The sequence below is a fragment of the Populus alba genome, chromosome 17 (genome assembly GCF_005239225.2).
Source record: "Populus alba chromosome 17, ASM523922v2, whole genome shotgun sequence".
Taxonomy (NCBI): domain Eukaryota; kingdom Viridiplantae; phylum Streptophyta; class Magnoliopsida; order Malpighiales; family Salicaceae; genus Populus; species Populus alba.
The window spans coordinates 7564687-7587968 of NC_133300.1; the positions used below are offsets into that span (position 1 = coordinate 7564687).

Here is a 23282-nt window from a genome sequence, read left to right on the forward strand (position 1 = left end):
ATAATTTATTAATGAATTAATTTTTTTTTTCAAGTTTATCTAATATATATATAAAATATTTAATCACTTGCAATAAAAAAAAATGAAATCTAAAAAGTATAATGATGATTTTTTTTTATTATATCCTATATTCATACATAGCTTATTTTATAAAATATAACTATATATATATATATATATATATCATATCATATTATAGAGAAATAAGCTTGTGAAATATTTTTTACGTAAAACCTATTAATATTTTTTTTCAATTTTTAAAAGCTTAAAATAATTTTTTTTTTCCATATGAAGAAAGCCAAATTAGTTTATGGTAAGAGATATATATTTGGGTTTTTTTTTTTTGGTATAAAGAATTTTTTAAAAGATAAATACATACACAAATATTTTTATGGGTTTTTTGGATAAATATTTTTTTTTGTACGGGTAAATGCAATTATCTCTTTAATATCCCTTTAATATATATCAAATAAACATCAAGATATAAATATAAATATCTAACATCAAACATAGTCATGCATAAATATTAAGTTTCGATGTCATATGCATACATATTAGTTCAAATTACAAACATAAACATGCTAGACCGAATTAAACAAGTACACATACTCGTTAAATAACAAACATAGTCTGAACCCAAATTTTAAACATAGTCAAACCATATTAGTAAGCAGGCCTGTAGCAGTGTCGGTTCACAAAATTTTGAACCCAAATTTTCCTCAAATTAGCATTTTTTGCCATAAATGCTTTTGCCAACATCTCATTTTGGACCAAATGATCAAATGCATCCCCAAGAGTGATCTCATCAAAGCCTTCAATTTTCATCACTTCCGTATACAGCGCATTAACATCAAGTTGATTTTTGCTGAGACTTTGAATTGCAAATGCTACATCTCCAATCTGTTTAGACAACTTTTCAATACCATCATCTTCATACATGCGATTTCTCTTCCTATGTTGCCTCTTTTGTGTACTAGAGGAAGATGTTTCTTTTCCCTTATAACTTTCTTCATATTCACCTTCATTTTCGATTGAAATTGATTGCTCTTCAGTGTTCTCTTCCAAGTTCACATCAGCATATGATTTCGCATAATTTCCGATTGCCATGTCTTTTCCAACAACAATTGTCATTGCCTCGTACATATCAAGTTTTTTGTTGAGAAACTTGTCATGATTGGGATGTGTCTGTTCATAAAGTTTATAATATGCAATTTTTTAGTTCATTGTATAACATTTTAGAAACAAAAGTAAATATAAAAATTACAAAGAGTATAATATTTATCATACCTTCACTTCTTCATCATGTACATCTTTCGAAACTGTAATCATCTTCAAACAATCATCCCAGCCAAAGCCACTTTTATTTTTAAGTTTAGTTATTATTCCCCATTCTTTTTTCACAGTCTTGAGATGATTTTCCACATGCTTAGGCTCGCATTGAACGTTGAACTTTTGACTGATTTCTGTACCCTCCTTAACAAAAGATTCTGCTTTAAAGGTGGAAGAAGGTTTGCTTCCTTTAAGTGCCTCCTCAACTAATATCTCAAGCAACATGTGAGACATAGGCTTAGACCATGTGAAGTGCTTGCCCTTGCATTTTTCATTCTGCGTGGAACTCATTTCTACAAAAAAAAAAAAAATTACAAATTTATACAGAATAAAATCATACAACATTTAGATTTAATAAATTTCATATAAAAACTACAATTAATAATTAAAAGAGAAATTATAATAAAGTCAATATCTACTCCAAATACATAACAAAGATAATACACACTTAAGCAATACATAATAAAAACAAACACATAATTAACACTCAATTAATTGTTTCTTTGAGTGTTATAGTCATTCCACATGGTTGATGCAATCATTTCTCTTTTTGTTATCCACTCCCTATTCCCTTCCCTTTCCTCCCGTTGACTTAAGTTGATTGTTCGTTTAATTGGTTCACTATCCGAACATATTTCTTCCATAATAAAGTCATAAGGATCAACCCCCATTATATGATTATGAATAATACAACATGCAAGCACAACATCTACTTGTGTTTCATAGGATCAAAAAGATTTTCCATCAATTGATCTAAAACGACTCTTCAAAATACCAAACCCTCGCTCAATAGCGGTTCTCAATGAAGAGTGTCGAAGATTAAATAGCTCCTTTTCATTTTCTGGTGCACGTTCTGTAAACTCGTTCAAGTGATATCGAACTCCACGAAAAGGAGAAATGATTCCTTTTCGAATACCGTAACCAACATCACCAAGATAATATTTCCCTACAAATTAAAAAAAATAAAACCTATTACTATATTTATCTGATAACACATTTTATATGTTTATTGCATATAATAAAATAATTTATTATATACCTTCTGGAATTTTTAGACCACTAGGTCTTGATAATGCATCACCTAAAACTCGTGAATCATGTGCACTTCCTTCCCAACCAGCTAAAACATATATGAACTTCAAATCAAAAGTTATAGTTGCTAAAACGTTTTGTGTTGTTCCTTCTTTTCGTCCTCGAAACTTTCCTTGAATCTCAACAGGAACATTTGCAGGAACATGGGTACCATCAATTGCTCCCACACAATCCTATATAAACATGAAAAAAATAATTTATAACATTTTCTTATGAATGTAATTAATTAATTCATAAAAATAGTGGTATTGTTTTCATACCTTAAAATAAGGATAGAATCTTCTATTATTCATTATCTGTGCTGGAACTGTATCCTCTGGATCTTTAATAAGGTGTTTGTATAACTTAAGAACTGCTTTTAAAACAATTCTAAAGTAACGATGGATAGTTTCTACAGACCTATAGTATATACCACTAATAACCCGAAATCTTTGGTTTTGGCCTACAATTTGTAAGAACACGATTACTTGCTCTCTAATAGACACATTTTGAGTTGATCGTAATAGGTTACGACTTGTGAGAACATCACACAATCTATATAATACAACAGGTTTCATACGAATTTGTTCAACGTAATGTCGATCACCTCGATTCAAAATGCTGTCAATATAGAATTCTTGTTGAGCAATTGCATTTATACGTGGTTCTCTTGGTATATAAATTCTATTTTTTTCTTGTTCAATAATAGCTACCCCCGTAGCTATCACAGTTACAGCTGCTCCCATACATGCTGCATGAATTATTTTACTATCCATAACATGAAAGTGAAGTTTTCTGATAACAAAACCTAAAAATTTAGGGAAATAAATATTAAAAAAGGCATATAAAATACTAACACAATCAATATAATAAATTATGCTCAAAGAAGCTGACAATATACAATTCATAAGTTCACAACGATCAAGATCAATCATTTTAATTCTTAAAATTAATCTGATTATCGAATAATTAAATACAAATAAGTTTCAAAAATCATCCTGCATGCAGCAACACAACACACAATCGAGTTTATGGCTAGGTTCAATTCTATACTATTTTGATGATAAACAAAATAATCTACCCAATCATCAGTTACAAATTAGAAAGATTTTATTGTTAATCTCTATTTTTAGAGGAACAATACCTACCTAGAGTTGTATTACATTAAATTTCATTATGTTATTAAACACATAATTTATATTTGAAATTACAAACATAAACTATAATTATATATATATATATAAACCCACCCCCGGCTCTTGCATTGCAATCCCAACCGTTCCCCAACTCTCTCCCATAAATTAAAAGCCAACATCATCGCTTTCTCTTCATTTCTATTCCCCTGTCGGTTTCCCCTCCCCTGTTTCCCCCCGTCTGTGTCCCCTGGTTTCCCCTATTTCCCCCCGTCGGTTTCCCCTGTTTCCCCAACTCTCTCCCATAAATTAAAAGCCAACATCATCGCTTTCTCTTCATTTGTATATAATTCCCCTGTCGGTTTCCCCTCCCCCTCCCCCTCCCCTGTTTCCCCCCGTCTGTGTCCCCTGGTTTCCCCTGTTTCCCCCCGTCGGTGTCCCCTGGTTTCCCATGTTTCCCCTCTGTCGATTTCCCATGATTTCACTGTTTTTCTCTCATCTGGTTTCTCCCCCGGTTTCTCCTCTGTCAGTTTCCCCTCAATCTCTAATCCCCTGGGTAAGTGGTATTCGGTTTCCCCGATTATTTTCTCTGTTCTCTCTTGCCTCAACTTTCTCTATCGGTTGTTCTCTCTTGGTCCTTAAATTCCCCTGCCTTTCTCTCGCCATTTCCTGTTCTCAAGAAGCAGGCAACATCACAGATGCAAGGGGCAAGGGCAGGCAGGCAGGGAAACACAACAGATTCAGTAATCCCCCATGTTAACTTTGCTTCTCTCTGTTTGCGTTGGATCGGGGGACGGGGAAACAGGGTTGGGTCTGGGATGGGGAAGTTTGGTTTGTCTAAGGCTCCGTTTGTTTGGGATGGGGAAGTTTGGTTTGCAGGAAAGAAGCTGTCGAATGTGCAAGAAAATAAACTATAATTTTTATGGCTTGCTTGTGATGAATTTGCTTGGTTTTTTCTGTGATTTTGTTTGAACATGACGAGGTAAGATGAGGAAGAAAACTGGTGTTTGCGTCTCTGTATTTGTGTTGGGTATGGGAAAATGTTTTACAGGCAGAAGATAAACCATGGATTTTTTTGGTAACAGACACAATAAATTAAACAGATCAAAGGATTTCTTGCTAAATTCTTACAGATCTATGAATGAAAAAATTAAAAACATATAAAGGAAATAATATACAGAAATAGAGAACAGATCTATGAACGAAAAAAATAAAAACATATAATAAACGAAATAATATAGAGAAATAAAGAGGGGAAAAATACCTGAAAAAAAGTGTCCAGGGATCTGATTTCAGTCTTGCTTCTGTTGTTTTCGGAGAGAGACTAGAGAAAGAGAGACCAGAGATGTGTTTTTGTAAAAGATGGAAAGTGTTTTCCTTTTCACAAGGAAAGGAAAACACTTTTCTGCGGCACAAGAGGCTTTTTTCCTTTGACCGGAAAAGACTTTCCTTTGACCAAGTTTCCGAGTGATTGCCAAACGTTGGAAAATGAGGAAAGTCAATTCCGGGAATCTGCTTTCCTTGAAACAAAACAAGGCATTAATCAAATTTATAAAATCTGATCTGGAAATCAAATTAGGACAAGATCCTAGTTACGAGTGAGAATAATTGACCCCAACAGTCTTTTCTACCTAAACTTAATAAATATGAATAATTACATATCAATAAGAAAATTAACGAAATAAAAATATAATAAAAACAACAACTAGATAAATTTATCATGTTAAAGTATTTTTAAAATATATATAATATCCATCCATCATAATAAACGACACTAAAATAAGATGTTCAAGTGGAAGATATCATGAAAAATTTATAAAACAAAACATTCTTAAAACATAAAATAGACTATAAGTATATATACTAATGAAAATTTCTGTGAATAAAACTATTAAATCTAATATAAAAGTTTTTTTAAAAATGAATTCTAGCAAGCGATGAAATTTCTCCAAAGATTCGCACTAAGAAATTACATGCAAGGAAAAAAAGAGTACTTGTTTTACTGCTGCTGAAGGCTCTACAATCAAATATATCCAAGTGAACAACCTCACCCTTTGTGATATTGAATATCGAAGGTGACATGGGAAGAAAATGAAGTGTGTTTAGTGAAGATTCTTGATGATGAACAAGAATGGTCTTGTTTATTTTACTAAAATGGATTAGCAGAAGGATATAATTGCAATTCTGTTAAATATCAAGGACTCAATTGGCTAAAAATTGCTTCTGCGAGTTAATTGATAAAGCAAGTAAAACTGAGTGGAAAATTTGATTTTAACCCTATTCTGTTAAATTTGAATTTTCCGCATGACAAAAGAGTTACTTATAATTTAATCCTTGTTGTTTAATGAAAGTAATTATTACTAAATTCATTTCTAGCTCAATTCTTTCATTATTTTTTATGTTGTTTTGGAATTTATTTTTATCTTAAAAAGGAAAAGAGAAGAAGGTAAGATGAGAATATTTGATTTTGAAAGGAGACGTTTAACAAATTGAAAAAAATATCAAGCAATTATTTAATGATTTTTAATACCATGAGAATTAAAATTTAATTAGTTTTGATCAGCTACATGACTAAATTACGATTAATTTAGCATTTGTTTTTACAGACTAACAGCGTGATTATGAAAAATCTTGAATTTTTTTGTAAAAATATTATAAATAATTAAATAAAAAGTATTATAAGTGAAGAATTATAAATTTAACAACTCTTTGTACAATATTTTAACTAACTTTTCTTTAAATAAAAAGTATTTTGTTAGTAACTTTTCTATAAAATGATTTATAACAAATAAACACAAGTTGTAAGGCATTTTCGTGTTAAATAAAAAATAAATAATTGGAACTATTTGAAAATGGGTGTAAATTGTGTTTTATAAAAATTTATTTTTTTATATATTTTAAATTATTTTAATACGTTAATTTTAAAAATAAAAAAAGTATTAATTTAATATATTTTTATATAAAAAACACTGCCTATTGATCTCTACCAAGAAATTTCTCAAGATCTCGAATTAATTCATTTATAGAGGAGGCCGATGCGCGTGTATAAACATTTATGCAAAATCTGCCGAAGCTTTAACTCTCCTGAATCCCTTATTAACTATACAATTCAGAAATTTAATATCAACCATCAAAACCTCTCATGTATAGTTTTAAAATTTACTCTTTAAAATAATATTATATATTATTTTAAAATAATTTTATAAATTTATTCAATCAAATTCCTATTTGATTTTTCTAGATCTAGATTTGTAATTCCTTATATTAATTACATTATATCTTTAATTTCTAAAATTTATTTACAATCAAGTTACACTTAATTAATCATCTCATTTTAATTTTTGACAAGTGATTCTTATATGTATGACCTATTAGATTCCTTAATAAGTTGGCTCAAATATAAATCGTAATCCTAAATAAAATAAAATAAAAAATTTAATTTGTTACCAATTCAATAATTAATTGATTTATATTTAAAGATCAAGTATAATGTCTAACAACCCATCATGATCTCCTAAATATTAGAAAAATCATGAGTAGTTTGACTTAACCTTTTTGTGGCTAATTTCTTGGTTTAATTATTATCCCTTCATCATGAATGTTTTATTTTTATATTATAGCATGAAGTATGTCTACTTTGTTAAATCGTTTTAGTTCTCAACATTATGTCATTTATTAATTGAATAAGATTTTGAAACTCTTTTTAAGACACATTTTGCCTTGGCTAAGGATTTTATAATTGATACTATTTGAGAATAGACATAGCATTTTTCATAATTGAAATAGGGTGATGAATCCTTTATTGATAACTCAAATATCTTTATATTATTTATGCTATACCTAATATTTGCCTATTTATTGTCGTTGATTGGGACAATATGTGGTCAGAATCAAAACATAATATTCCCTATAAAAGATAATTTAGTGATTTTAAATCTAAGAATCATTTATACAACTATCACAAGAACCTTAAGAAATGAACATTTGATAAGCATCCACATATGAGTTCCAAGTATTATTCATACCTTAATTTATGATAACAACTGCTTCCTTTTATATATATATATATATATATATATATATATATAGACACACACACATACACACAGTTTGAACAGCTTTAATTAATGTTCAATTTTAATAGAACATTAATTAGGAACATTTAGAAACAATATTTTGATACAATAAAAATCTCATAATTATAACAACTTTATAATTTTTTTTACAAATCATTTTTGTCTCAAAACTTTATATTTACTCTAGATTTATTAATTAAATATTAGATTATTAATCAAATACAAATGACTATTAAAAATAAAATAATTTTTTTTACATGAATAAAATTAATATTATATATAACCAACTGATTTAATTGACTACATAATATTTATTCTAAAACTCTTTTTATGTATGAAAAGATCAACATATAAAAAGCCTCGTAATACTCCATAAGTGGCCCAATCTCAAAAGCTAAGTTATATCACGATAATGGAAGTCAAATTATTCATTATACTTCACCTCTTCCGCCCTTCAAAAAGAGTTTGGGTTTGGGCGGCGCATTAATCTTTTATGGGTGACAATCTGTCAGTTATAATCTTATCTGTAAAAATATCTTAAATTTAGTGAAAGTCATTTCGTTATTAATTATTTACTGGTTTACAGTGCCTCTTATGTTGGGTCGGTTCAATATTTTTTACCATAATAAAAAATATATTTAGGTTGTAGAAAGTTATTTGATATTATTATTTAGCATGATTTAATGAACCAACTTTAAAATCTTATAACTTAATTTTTTATCTAACTCAAATTTAAAATTAAATTATATGGTATGTGATCTGACATGACCTACTACTTAGTTGGTCAAAAGACATCCCATTTGAATGGTAAAAAAAATATAAAGATGAAATTGAGGGGAAAATAAATATGAAATTGACAAGAAGAAAACTTCTCGATCAAACTTCTTAACTAGCCTAGATTTAAGATTAAATTGCGTGAGAGTTACCCCGATATAGTCAATCAACTTGGTTAGTTCAAAGGCAACTTGACCAACTTCTAAAAAAAATATGAAGATGAAATTAAGGGGAAAAATGATGAAATTAATAGGAAAAACCTAATTACCCGACTCTTTATTTAACCTGAGTTTAAAATTAAATTACGTAAGAGTTGTCTCGATGTGATTTAGTTAATTTGATCAGTTCGAAGACAACCCAAATAATTGTTAAAAAAATATATGAGAATGAAATTGAGAGAAAAATAATAAAATTAAAAAAAAATTAAATTAAAAAGAAAAAAAAAAAAAAAGAGAGAGATTCATGGTTCACATGAACAATGAAACTCCATAAGCATAAAAAAAATATAGTAATAATTATGTTTTAAAATATTTTTTAATTGAAAATATATTAAAATTATATATTTTTTTATTTTTTAAAAATTATTTTTGATATAGTATATCAAAATATCTAAATATATATATATATATATATAATATTTTTTAAAAAATATTTTTAAAATATAAAAACAAACGTGTTATTAAAAAAAAAAATAGTATAATAGAAATATCTTAAACGTGTATTTAGTGGGGTCATGCTGAGAGTTTAAATTATCCTTCCATGTAAAAACAGAAAAGAAATATGCTTTTAGTTGGACTCTTCTATTTTAACCGGATTTGAAAGGTAAAAATAATCCAGTGTCTCTCAATTCCCCCCCAAAATATGTATCTCTGTTTTTCACTTTCATCCCTCAACTCCTCTTGTCTCTCTCTGAAGCACCAAGCAGCAGGGAGAGTTTTCCTGCCATTTTTAAAGGGTGCACCAAGCACCGACCCTTTTCTTTTTTCTCGCGCTCTGTCTCTCTTCTTTACTATTGAATCCCTATCAATTTTCCTAAAAAAACCCGTCTTTTATATAATTTATTATTTGAATCTCTGGCCCTCTTCTCCCTCTACCGGATTTTGAGGTAAATCTCCACTTCTCTATCTGTCTTTCTTTTCTTTTCCGTGTTTTAGCTTTTAAGCTGTATTTCACTATGCCTGATATTATTAGCTCTTGCTTGAATTGTAGGATTTTACTTGAAAATATTATTGCTTTGCACTGTATGATCCAACTCCTCATCTGGGTTCTCTTCGAAATTAAGAATTTTATTAGTGAATAGTGTATTTGGATGGATGGCTCTTTGTGCTTGTTTTCTTTTCTTTAATGTTCGTAATTGTTATTCAAGTTGTCCGGGGTACTGATGGATTGGTTTTCTAGAGATGTTTGGTTCAATTTGGGTTGTTGTTGAATGCTGTGGTGTTTTTCTTGGTTTGTTTCGGTACTGTTCAATGTTTTTTATTTAATGGGTTGCTTTTAGGACCAATGGGGAAAAGGGCTAATAAGAAAAAGGCTCGCCCACCGCAGAAGGAGAAGCCGGTCGCTGGCCATACTCCCAATATTGTGCCTGAACAAGCAAATCTCAATGTTGAAATTGTTGACGGAGTTACAGCAGTGAAAGAGAGAAAATTGTGTTCTCACTTTGACAATGGTTTTGATGCGAACAAATTGTCGGACAAAATTAGGTCTTTGGATTCTCTTAGGTGTGAGGATTGTCGAGAAGGTGTTGGTGATAGGAAGGGGGCTAAGGGAAGGGGTAAACAAGCTAAGAAGAAAGGAAGTGGTTGGGTTGATTCAAAATCCCAGTCGAAAGCCATTTGGGTCTGTTTAGAATGTGGGCATTTAGCCTGTGGAGGGGTTGGTTTGCCGACGACTGCTCAGAGCCATGCAGTTCGTCATTCCAAGCAGAGTCGTCATCCTTTGGTCTTCCAATGGGAAAACCCTCAACTTCAATGGTGCTTCCCATGTAATACACTAATTCCAGTTGAGAAAACAGATGGAAATGGCGAGAAAAAAGATTCAGTATTTGAGGTTGCAAAGATGATCAAGGCGCAATCATTTGAACAGTCATCAGTGGATGCCGTGGATGTTTGGATTGGAAGAGGCAGTATTCTTAGTGAACTTAATGCAGAAGGCGCTGGGGCAACTAGTCTAGAGGGAAGAAGTGGTCATGTGGTAAGAGGCTTGGTTAATCTTGGGAACACTTGCTTCTTTAATTCAGTCATGCAGAATCTTCTATCTATGAACAAGCTGCGTGACTACTTAAATGAAGAGGCATCTCTTGGGCCTTTATCAATTGCTTTAAAGAAGCTATTTACTGATCTACAAGCTGAGGCCAGTTTAAGAAATGTAATCAATCCGAAATCTTTTTTTGGGTCGGTCTGTTCCAAGGCTCCCCAATTTAGGGGTTATCAGCAGCAAGATAGTCATGAATTGCTGTGCTGCTTACTTGACGGGCTTTCTACTGAAGAGTTGATTGTTAGAAAGCGAAGAAATGCTTCCAAGGAAGATGGCATTCCTCCAAAACATGGTCCTACGTTTGTGGATTCTGCTTTTGGGGGTCGAATTTCTAGCACTGTTTGCTGTGTAGAATGTGGGCACTCCTCAACCATGCATGAGCCATTTCTAGATCTCTCACTTCCAGTTCCAATGAAGAAACCTCCAATTAAAAAATTCCAACCTGTCTCTCGAGCAAAGAAAACAAAGCTGCCACCAAAGAGAGGGGGGAAGGTTCAACCAAAGGTTAACAAAAATATGGATTCAGTGCCAGCTCAAAATATATCAAACCCATCAGTCCATAGTGAGTCTTCATGCCAAACACAGTCTTCTTCAGATAACACTCTAACACCAGATTCAACTGTTCCATCTACTGTGGTCAATGTAAGTGGCATAGCTTCACAGAACTCAATGGCTGGTATCGAATCTGATAGTAAGCAAGCAGTTGAGACAACAATGGAGCAAACAGCAAGTTCATTTGAAGACTTCTGGATGGATTATGTCGGACCAGAAACTACATCAGATGAGCATGATCTTACTTCAGAAAATAATGATCTTGCAACAGGTCAGCAATGCGGGGACAAATTTGACATTCCTAATGATAGCTTAATGGAGACTTGCCAGGCATCTTCAATTGATGGGGAGCCAAATCAAAAACCAGAATCTTCTTCTGTTAATCCTTGGGATGAGGAGGTTCCATTTCAAGTTCAAAGCTCTGAAGTTCTTCTGCTTCCGTACAGAGAAGAGGGCTTTACTGATGGGGAGATAATGAAAGGAGAAGCTGAGGCTTCCTCATCGTTTGTGGGCTGCGAACAAGATGAAGTGGAATTTGATGGCATTGGTGACTTATTCAATGAGCCTGAGGTTTCGGCAGCTCCTGTTGCAGGGCCCTCTTTACCTAATGAAGTCGCTGGACACGTTTTTTTTGCAGGAATTGGCAGTGAGTCTGATCCTGATGAAGTTGACGATACTGATTCTCCAGTGTCTATAGAGAGTTGTTTGTCTCATTTTGTAAAGCCAGAACTTCTCTCCAATGATAATGCTTGGGAATGTGAGAACTGTTCAAAAATCCTGCAACAGCGAAGGTTGGATGCAAAGAAGAAGCAAGCTAAAATATCTTCAAAAACTTTATTAAATGGAGGTGAGACTCAAATACAAAGTGATTCAGTGAGTTTAGACAAGGACATGTCATATGCCTCTGAGGTCAGAAACTTTCAGAATGGAGATGGTATCCCTAATAACCTTCTCAACTCCACACCTGAAGTCTTTGATTCAGGTAATGATTCCTCAAATAAAAAATTCATACAAGCTGAAATTGTTCAGACAGAGATGGAACCGTTTATTTCTCAAAGTGAAGAAAGGAAATATGAGATGAATGAATCACATAGCTCTGGTTACTATGAATCATGTAATGGAGAAACTTTGAGTGGTCCACCTGTTGATTCTTGTAGTGTTGATGAGACAAGTGGTACTGGATATACCATGGCTAAAGATGAGCAGACTGGCTCCAACTTCTCTGGAAACTGTGAGTCAGATGTGAATGAGGATAAAACTTCAAAAAAACTGAATGTAAAGAGGGATGCAACTAAGAGGGTCCTTATTGATAAAGCACCGCCTATTCTAACCATCCATTTGAAGAGGTTCAGTCAAGATGCTCGTGGTCGTTTATGTAAATTGAGCGGCCATGTTACCTTCCAAGAAGTACTTGATCTTGGACCTTATATGGATCCCAGGTACCTATCATTAAGCACTATCTTTGATTCCACTATAAATGATTTGGTGTCATAGTCCCATTGATTTTTCATCTTGTTGGCTTGGTGCCTTTGCTGTGAAAGCTCTGAAACCTTTTACCTTAAAGGCTATATTTAATAGTTAAGGCAGTTCATGACTCTGCAGAGTTATGGTCCCTCTCATCACAAGTGATAGTAATGCATGAGAACAGCAAGTCATTTTGCTGCATTCGAGCTATTTATTTATGGAGTGGAACTGCATCAATGATTTCTGGCCTGATGCTTGCAATCATATGCATTTTCTCTTATCATTTATGAGTTATGGTCTGTCAGAACAACACGTTTGAAGAGATATTTATTACCAAATTGAGCTTTTTACATGGAAAATAAAAAAGTAGATAGGGTTTCAGAGGCTGTGAACTTATAGGACAACTTCCAGGAAAGAAAATCTTAAACTGTCTCGTTAAGAGGAATACAAAATGGACAAATATTTTATTAGATATAAACAATCAAACGAGAAACTTGTGATGGAATTATATAGTTTCCCTTGACTCTTGTTCATAAGATGGAACTTGTGAAGCATTTGTGATGTTAATGTAAGCTATAGATAGAGCTATTTTTCTCTTGGGTTCTAACGTATGCACTTGCTTTGTTGTAATAGCTGCCCTAGATCGTGCTTCAATGGCTTTAAGTGAATTTCATTATGGATTCTATATGTGAAAACACACGAAAAGATTCAGAAAAATTGGTCATTCACAGATTTTTTATGCCTAATTTGATTCCTGACTTTAATTTCCTCTACATAAACTTTGTTTTGCAAGGAAAACTGCCATGCAATTAACTACAGCTGTTACATTGTTGAGCATTTACAGGTCTGTTGACACAGAGAGATATGTATATCGCCTGCTCGGGGTGGTAGAGCATTTAGGAACAATGAGGGGAGGCCACTATATTGCATATGTCAGAGGAGATGAGAGGAACAAAGGCAAGGCTGACAAAGAACAGGGGGGTTCTGTGTGGTATTATGCCAGTGACGCCCATGTGCGTGAGGTTTCTCTGGAAGAAGTTCTGCGTTGCGATGCTTATTTATTATTTTATGAGAAAGTATCAAATTGATTTGTTTTTCATGTGATTCTTTAACTCGGGGTATACAGCAAATCCCAAAGGGGAGGGCGAGAAACACGACTTGAGAAGAAGAGAGTGTACAGCAACCAACACCATATATTTTGATACTCCATTTTTGACATCTAAGGAGCTCTAATACCCTACATTGTGAAACTACATCACATCATGAGAATATTATTTTCACTTTTCTTTTGTCCCATTGTCCTGGGATTCTTAGCTACTTGAACTGGAATGTTTTTCTGGGACGTTGGGCGTGCTTCTTGATTCTTTTGATTGGTTGCTGTAATATTATCAGCTGAGATGTCTTTTTGAGGAGACAATAATGTTACAAGTCTCTCATCTCCCATCCTTTCAGTTTGTTGTTTAAGAGTCAACTTTGCTTTTGAAATAATATGAATAGTATTTGTATCATAGCTTGAACATGAAGTCGCTTTGGCCGAGTGGTTAAGGCGTGTGCCTGCTAAGTACATGGGGTTTCCCCGCGAGAGTTCGAATCTCTCAGGCGACGAAATGATTTTGGATTTTTAATATTATAATATCATGTTAATATATAATATTTCTTTAGACAATTATTCGTCACACAGCCTTCCATTTCTTTTATTTATTAACATTAATAATGTTCTATACAAGAATGTTAACTATTCACATCTCTACTAATATATTCATCAAAAATAATTTTTCATGTGATTTTTTTAAAAAAATATTCTGACCCTGAATGACAAGTTAATAAACAAAATTTAATTTGTAAGAGGATTAACTATGGATTCACAAGGTGTTTTTTTTTTTTTAGATTCTTAAATTTTTTTTACTTCATCCATTGATTTTTTATCACAATTCGTTATTGATTAAGGTGTTGTTTGGTAGTGTGGTTGCGGGTGAACCGGATGCGGGTGAGGTTCACCCGCAGCCACACATTTTAATGTTTGGTAACCAAGCAAAATTGATTTTACTTGGTAGGGTCCACATTATTTCTGCTGGCCAGCCGCAGGAATTGAGAAGCAGCATTTTGCTGCTTCTCGTGGGTACTAACAGTGGAGCATGGCTCCACTGTTCAGTGAACAGTGGAGCCATGCTCCACTGTCACCATGTCTTTTTTTTTTTTTTTTTTTAAATCAGTATAAAAAGTTTATTTATTTATTTATTTTTAAAAAATCAGTGAGCAAAGTTTATTTTTGTTTTTTTTTTTAAAGTAGTTTAAGATGAATTAAATTTATTCATACTGTAATCTCAATTTTATTTATGATAATATTTTACCTAATTTTATTGCACGCTCAAAAAATCATGGAAACTGTAGTTGTCGAATAACTTTTGTACGTAATGAAATTGTAATTTTAAAAAAAAAAATATGTTTTACTCGAAAAAACTAGTATTTAATATTATTTAATAACACTACATAAATTAGAAAGATATCGCATGATGACGTAGTATTTATAGAATTTGATCGCAATTCCAATAATAAATATATCACAATCTTTATTATTTAATAACACTACATAAATTAAAAAAATCAGTTTTTGTTGTTGCGCGTTTAAGAAACCATGAAAAATATAGTCCTTATTTGATAGATTTCGTATGTAATGACATTACATATAGTTTAATGAAATAATAAAAAATATTTGATATTAATATTATTTATTTCATGATGTAATAACAGTAGTTAAATCTACAATATTTAAATTAAAAATCATTAATATTAGTGTGTGTGTATATATATATATTAATTATTTTATAACCTCAATTTGAAAATCATTTTTTTAACTAAACACATTAAACTACTTTTTGTTCAACCTCAATTTCAACCACAGTTTTAACCAAACACTTATTTTTTCAAACCAACCTCAATTAAAAGTACTTTTTTAAAACCACAACCACAATAACAACCTCAATACCAAACACACCCAAAAACATAGTAGGCAATTAGGCATCACTATTGACCTTGTCCTCTCCCTCCATTAATGTTTTATTTGGTAATTAAGTTTGAAGATTTGTTTCGTGTTTCTATCTTTTTTAATTTTATGGTCTCAAAAAAAAAATCATGTTATTGGGTTGATTTTTTATTTTACAAAGAATATTTTGTCTTAATTGCATGCAAGAAATTAAGAATAAAGGGACCAAAATTGACAATGAGGTAGAAAGGCAGCCATTTATTTTTTTTAAAGTCTTTTTTGGTCATTCATTTTTTTTTTAAGTCCGACCATTGAGCTTTTTTTTTTTTTTTTTTTTTCTATTTCATCCTATCACATAAGGATGAGTAAAAAAAACTGAAAAATCAATTAAACCGAGAAAACTGGAAAAAAAATAACCAAATCGTGAAAAAAAACTTATTAAACCAATTAGAATTTAAAAAAAACCAACCGGTTTGGTTCGGTTTCGGTTTTATAAGTCTGAAATCGAAGAAACCGAACCGAACTCAAACAAAAAAAAAATAAAACCAAACCGAAAAAACCTATTTTTGTTCTAAAACAACCGAACTAAAACTGATCAATTTGAACTGGTTTTTATTTTTTTATATATAAAAAGCACATCAAACCGAAAATGATCACCCTTACTTTCACATAGTATTAATTGGTGATTCAACTTGATTTGTTTGATATTGTTTTCTTATGGGTTATTGCAGTCTAAAAAAACATTATCACATTGTGTTGGTTCTCAATTTTGAAAAAAAAAAAGTTTAGTTTTATTATTTGCAAAAAATTAAAAACAATAGGATGAAAATTAAAAGCTTGGTAAAATAAAAACCCTCTTTTTTAAGAAATAGTCTTAGAAACTCTTAGCCTTGATTTTGCTTTTGATTTCTATATTTAATCCTTTGAGTTTGAGAATTATACGATTTAGCATAAAATTTTATTTTATTCATATTTTAGCTCATGAGTTTGAGATAGTGGAGAGAGTTCCTAGAAAAAGAAAATTGAGAGAGAAAGACATTGGTTGTTTAAATTTCATCATAAAAATATCTAAACATAGTGTCAAAGTGTCTCTCTTGACAAACAAGTCTTATTAAAATGGTTTTCTAGCATTTATATTTATCACCTTGAAAAACATATTAGGATGGAGAGATTATTTATTTGATTTTGTGTTTTTAAGCCAATGAAAAGGTATTTTGAGCTAAAAAAATTAGTTTTTTAATGTTATAAGAATGTTTTTAGGTGATTTTAAGTAAAATTAAATTAAAAATTAGGTCTTGTAGTGAAATAATGCATAGCTTAATTTTTTATCTACCTCTGTGGTGATTAGATTTTTGGTAGGTGATGCATCACTTGCTTCTTTTGTTTTTAAAGATGATAAGACATCATCAACCTATTTTGAAAAGAAAAAAATCATGGTCAAAGTCTGCAGGCCTAGGCGTGCACATGCAAGCTTATTTTTAAAGTTCCAAGAGTGCTAGGGCATTTAGAGGTGTGCGCCTAGCTTATTTTTCATTTTTAATTTAACTTATTAAAAAATTATATATATATATATATATATATATATATATATATATATATATATAACTTCATTTAAATTCATGGATTAATTAAGAATAATTTTTAGATATTATTATATTAAATTCCATTTAACTTTTACTTTGTACTCAAATAATTATTCTTTTTTTTTATAACTCATCATAATCAATTATTTTATTTTATTAGATTATTTTATTGTTGTTATTGATTTTTGTTATTATATAATTAAATAAAAAAAAATTTTAGAAAAAAAATTTATTGAATATAGTTGGTTTAACTAGTTGACTTGAATTAAATTGATATATGGTCGTCTCAATATTAAAAAAAATATATCACATTGAATTTTTTTAAAATCAAACTATATTTTTATCAAATTTTTAGATTGTTTTTAGACTTGTCAAGCCAAATCAATTAGTATACATCCAGATAGTCTCTACATGATTTAATTTGAAATATGCATTAGACAAAGATTCGTGCTAGAAGATTTCAAAAATGACTAGCTGAGTTGACTTTAATAACACTACCGTGATAACGCATGAGTATTTTTTATTTTTTTATTTTTTGATACATTCACATCAAAATTATTAAAATATTATTTTATTAAAATTAAAATTTGCTTTTGAAATGATGAGAGAATTTTGTCTTAGAAACAGATATTCAAGTGAAAATTTTCAAACAAACAAGAAAAAAAAAAACACATTAATGAGACAAAGATATTTTAATTAGAGATGTGTTTTTTTTTTTTAAAATCATCCAATTTTTTTATGTTTTCTGGATGCTTTTGGTTTTTATTAAATAAATGATATTTAAAAAATTATTATATATATTTTTTGAATTAAAGATATTAAGTTGAAGAAAATGACTTTTACGAAACAAATTATTTTGTTTTAATTGAATTTAAAGTATTGCTCTTATATAAAAAAAGCTACTGCCATATTAAGGTAAAAATAAAATAAAATAAAGTGCTTCCTGTAGGGCATGATCTAATATATTTATTTTTTAATTTCACGACTTCATTTTTAATTAACATTGAAATATATTTTTAGTGTTTATCGATACATGTAATCTCTAATCTATTTTTTCTCCATAAAAGAAACCTATCAAATTTCATAAAAAAATATGCTACTAACAAATCATATTTCATAAAAAAGAAGAAGAAAAAAGCTACTGCCAAAACACGAGGTATTGTTACAAAATCATGCATCATATTGAATCTAGCATTAAATTAAATTAAATTAAAAAAAAAACTAAAAGAGAGTAATTTTATTTTTATTGTTCAAATCCACAATGTCTAGTTTTTTTTTTTTTTTCAATACATGTTTTTTAGTTGTGTCTTTATCTGACCAATTTAATTAGATATAGTTTGAATTTATAGTAAAAAAAAAATAAATTCAAACATAGAGTGAGAGTGAAAAATACAGGGAAACCAAATAACGTTTTTATTGTTTAAATTCAAAAAAGCCTAGTTACATACTCCCTATGCAGTCAAAGATTGCTTTTCCTGTATCTAGAAGAATCACAAAGCTAGCTACAACCAAAAGCTGATTTGTTTTTCTGTTTTAAAACTATTTTTTTTAAAATTAATTTATTTTATTTTAAATTAATTTCTTATATTTTTAAATTATTTTATTATGTTAATATTAAAATTATTTATTTTAATAAAAAAATACCTTAAATTTATTGGAATGAATGAAAAGAACAGCAAAAAGGGAAATGCCTATATAAACAAGGACAACACTGTGAATTCCTTTACTTTTTTAAACAACATTCAAAACAAAGTGTTCTTGTATAAATAAACTACAAAAAGAAAAAGAAACGAAATCCTAAAAGAAATAAAGAATCCAGCTCCCCTTCTCCTCTTTCTCCATCTTGCTCTTGCTTTACCAACTAAACCCCATCATCACACTCTCTAAACCCCACCACCCTATAACACTCTCTAGCCTCTTCCATGGAAGACCTGCTCCCTAGCAAACTACTCTTCATCTTCTTCGCCATTCACGTTCTTGGGGGTGCGGTGTTCTTGGCAGTGGCGGTGGAAGGGAACTGGTGCGTGGCAAGAAGTGATGCAAGTAACCAAGCCTTGCAGACTGCACTCGACTACGCGTGCGGCTCCGGCGCCGACTGTACTCCATTACAGTCCAATGGACTGTGCTTCTTGCCTAACTCAATCCAGGCTCATGCTTCTTATGCATTCAATAGCTACTTTCAAAGGAAAGGAATGGCTCCCGGCTCCTGTGACTTTTCCGGCACTGCTACTGTTGCAAAAACTGATCCCAGTTAATCTCTTTCCTCTTGATTCTCCCTCTCTAGCTTAGCGTTGTTCTTTGGTTGTGTTTTGCACCAACGGGTGGCTGCTTAAACCGAGCTTTGATTCTTTTGGCTTTGTGCTGTAGGTTACGGATCTTGCGTGTATCCATCTTCTCTAAGGTACGCGTGTTCTGAATCATATGATCAATCTATCTTTGGCCCTTTTTACTGTTAAAAAAGAGGATTTCCTTCGAGTTTTATGGAGTTTTTTAGGTGTTTAAGATGGTTCTTAAGCTATTTAAAATAGGGTAGATTGTTTGTATTTCATGTTCATGAGGTTTTGGTGCTTCTTTAGTAAGTATTCCACGTTGGGGGAGTGACCAGGCAATTAAAGACTAATACACTGCTTAAGCCCACTAAAAACATGGTTAAGAAATGAATTAACATGATAATTAAGTATAGCTTCGTCTTCACGTCAAGGGTTCTTTCTGTTTATATATTTATTTAGTTAGAACATAAAGATTATGCCCAAAATAGTTTATCGTAGTCTTGTGTGCTTTTTTTTTTTTTTTTTTTTTTCTCGAAGCAATTTGTGTTCTTGCTTTTTATTCTAAAATATATTAAAATAATATGGTCTCTTTATTGTTTGCAAAGGCTGATGAATGAATTACATGTGGTCAAGATTTGATCAACAATCTAAAGATCCAACGGCTCAAAAACTTGTACAGTTTCTTCATTGGTTTGTCTTGTCAAATTGTCTGTTTATGTGTCTTTATAAAAATTGGGAAACGCTCATTTGAGTTTCTTGGGTTACTCAATTTGGAATTTCTTTTTAAAATTGTCACCTTTTTTTTAAAAGAAAGGAAATTGGCATTGTTTGAAAAAGAATACGTGAAACAATATAATGATTGAAAAATATAATATTTAATTTTATTGTTATATTTTTTAAAAAGTATATATTGTAAAATAAGTTGCACAAATTACGAGTAAAGATTAAAGAGGAAATAAAAAAAATACAAAAAAAATCTTAGAACACTAAAACTTTACTAGTTATTAAAAGAATTATTGATGGGATGTTTTTAATAACACCAATAAAATTCATTAATATTATATTTATCAGAGTAGGTCATACTTGTTATTAAAAATGATAGATAATTCATTTTTTAATGGCAAGTATAGCCCATCTAAGTTATTATTAATGATATTTTTGAAGTCGTCGGATTTGTTTCATAGAAATTTCTTTATAATATTATTAATATTATAATTAAAACTTCAATGTATTTAGGTGGTCTGTTTTTTTATTTCTTCTCATCATAATTTCATTATAATTTTTGCAGCTAAATTCATTCTAAATAGCAGTGACAAGCTTAAATGTTGTGTTTATAAAACAGTCATTTCGTTAAAAGGATAACTCTCATTTTGCTTCTACTCCTGCTGGGATACCGCCCCCAGGCTCGATTTTATATTTTTTTACAAGACAATACCCTTCACTAGTTGTGAACCGCTGGATCAGATCTTTAGACCAACTGTATATAATGGACAGAACCCTAGAGATATGAGCGGGTGAGTCAGACACATAGCAATACAGTGATATAGCTGTTAGCTGTAATCGTGCAAAAAGTTATATCCCCTCGTGAATCTGCTCCAGGATGCATGATTCTATCCAATGGTGGCTTTCTAAGATTAATTCGAAACATGGGCCCTAAATGTACTTGCTGTTCAAAGTAGCTGTAGTGTTTGAAAAGCAGCCAGATCGTCTATAACTCAACGCTTTCTTCCTATAATGTCATGCAAAAAACTGAAACCTACATTGCTTTCCATGCAAAAAGATGAAGCGTGTAAGAAAGTATGGCTAATGTGGATAGCCAGCAGGCAGGGGTATGGATCTTAGGTTGATATAATTAGAAACAAAATCTTACCATATCTACTGAATGTTCACACTTGGTTAGGGTTTTTTTTTTTTTTAGTTTTATTGGGCCCTGATTAACGATGTAAGAGATCATATGAGCAACCTAGAGAGAGGAAGAAACTTCTTGAAGACCATAGATGGTTGTAGGGTTTTTTGAGCATTCTTTGATGACTTGGACCAAGGGAGGAAAGGGGGGTGATTATGGAGAAAATATTCAAAGATGCTTGCAGGCTGTTTATGAGTACTCCAAAGAATCTACTTTTGGAGCCATGTTTTATGGCTTTGTGCTTTGTGCCCTGCTGGACAGCTCTGTGCTGACTGATTTCTCTGAATTGTGCATTATGATGAATATATACAATTCTGACAACTCAGGTTAATCCTTTTCAAGTGAACAAACTCGACGTTTGCCAGACATTGTTCTCTTGTTTTTAGATCCTCTGACAGATCATCATATGGTTAATCTAGATTTGGCTAATAAAATTAAACCAATCCAGAGAAATACGTATTATAATCATCTTGGTGACTTGGTTTGCTTTGATGTGTTTCTTTCTGATTCAAGAAAGTCGTTCGTGCATTGTTAAGTGACTAACTGCATAAAATCATTTGAATTTCCAGCACTGCCGGAGGGAGTGGCACCACTTCAACCACCACACCAAATACTAATCCCAACATACAATCACCGACATTTGGCGATGGTTCCACCGGACTGAACCCTGGGCTAAACCCCGGAACGCCTCCACTGCTGGACAATTCTGAATCTTCTCTAGAGTTTGTGGCCACAAGAACCTTACTGCCTCTGTGCCTCTTGCTTGTTCTCTCATTTACGTTGCGGCCCATGTAGTCTTTGAAGCCAGAGCTGCAATATTGCTCTGGTGTGAAAGAAATTGCGTGCTCAGTTTTGTTAGATGCTTGCAGCGCTCATCCTTGCCACCAAGTAGCTTAAGCACTAATCATCTATTCATGTTGTTTTTAATGTGGAGGGGTTGTTAGTAAGCTTTTAATTGGCTGCTATACATGTTCTGTACTCATTTAGTTGCAAGGAGATCTGGGTAGCTAGCTACAAAAACCCTTGTGGATCTTGTAGTCCAACCTTTGCAGGACTGCAAAATCGATTCAATTGTTCAATCTGGATTTGTAAGTTTATAATGTTGTTGGTGGACAAGGATTTGTGGGAGCAGTTCATTATATCTTTCTGAAAATCTGCACTCTCACGACTCTTCATTGCATCAAATGCAATGAAATTTGAAGATGAAATTCAAGAACTTTGATACAGTCAGGGAAACATGTCTAATATTCTTGCAATCATGAATGCTATTCAAATGCCTGCCTCCCTTTCTCCCTGAAGTTGTGGGTAGGGCGTGCAATTGGTTGCAAGGCAGGAATGCAGGGTAACAAGCACTACTACAGTTATTGTTCAAAAAAAGTTCTGAGTGTTGGAGGGGTGATGGGCTGCTGCTTTTGATGCTCAAATGCCAAGTTTTTGAAAGAACCAAAATTTATAAAAATGGCCAAGGAATAACTGGGTGCACTTAGTTTCTGGCTTCATAAAAATCCAGAAGGAAGTTTTGTAATTAATCTGATATTAGCTTTCCAATTTCTATCCATATCAAAAACGAAGTAACCAGCGAACAGCCAAACGCTAAAGTTAACTCAGACACACCTAGCTAAGGTGACATTTCATACAATAGACTGCACTGTATTTGATTTCTGAAGATGACCATTTTACAGTATCTTATTACTTGTATCACTAGAGGAAGGATGTCTTAGCTCCATTCTATTTTGTTTAGTTATATCACCATACTTCCAGATAAGTGCTACAATATATTCAAGCATTGCTTGGCAGCATAAGGTTATATAAAAAAAATGTAAGCTCTGTTGCTTAGCCTGGATTTCAAAAGCTGATCGATTGAGTTAGCCATATGAAGTTAAAA

The 23282-nt window shown here is 31.6% G+C and overlaps 2 protein-coding genes and 1 non-coding gene across 3 annotated transcripts; all 3 read left to right on the top strand.

Annotated features, from left to right (window-relative positions):
- Positions 1-9228: 9228 nt before the first annotated feature.
- Positions 9229-13968, top strand: LOC118048676 (ubiquitin carboxyl-terminal hydrolase 2). Its single transcript, XM_035058451.2, has 3 exons — positions 9229-9488; positions 9882-12630; positions 13500-13968. Exons 2-3 carry the CDS (start codon positions 9887-9889, stop codon positions 13741-13743), a joined length of 2988 nt encoding a protein of 995 aa, XP_034914342.1. The 5' UTR covers positions 9229-9488; positions 9882-9886; the 3' UTR covers positions 13744-13968.
- Positions 13969-14178: 210 nt separating this feature from the next.
- Positions 14179-14260, top strand: TRNAS-GCU (transfer RNA serine (anticodon GCU)). Its single transcript has one exon. It is a non-coding gene; the product is annotated as a tRNA-Ser (tRNA).
- A 4724-nt stretch (positions 14261-18984) lies between these two features.
- On the top strand, positions 18985-22623 carry LOC118048677 (PLASMODESMATA CALLOSE-BINDING PROTEIN 2). Its single transcript, XM_035058452.2, has 3 exons — positions 18985-19471; positions 19589-19622; positions 21967-22623. The coding sequence occupies exons 1-3, from the start codon at positions 19144-19146 to the stop codon at positions 22190-22192; spliced, it is 588 nt and encodes a 195-aa protein (XP_034914343.1). The 5' UTR covers positions 18985-19143; the 3' UTR covers positions 22193-22623.
- Positions 22624-23282: the final 659 nt, after the last annotated feature.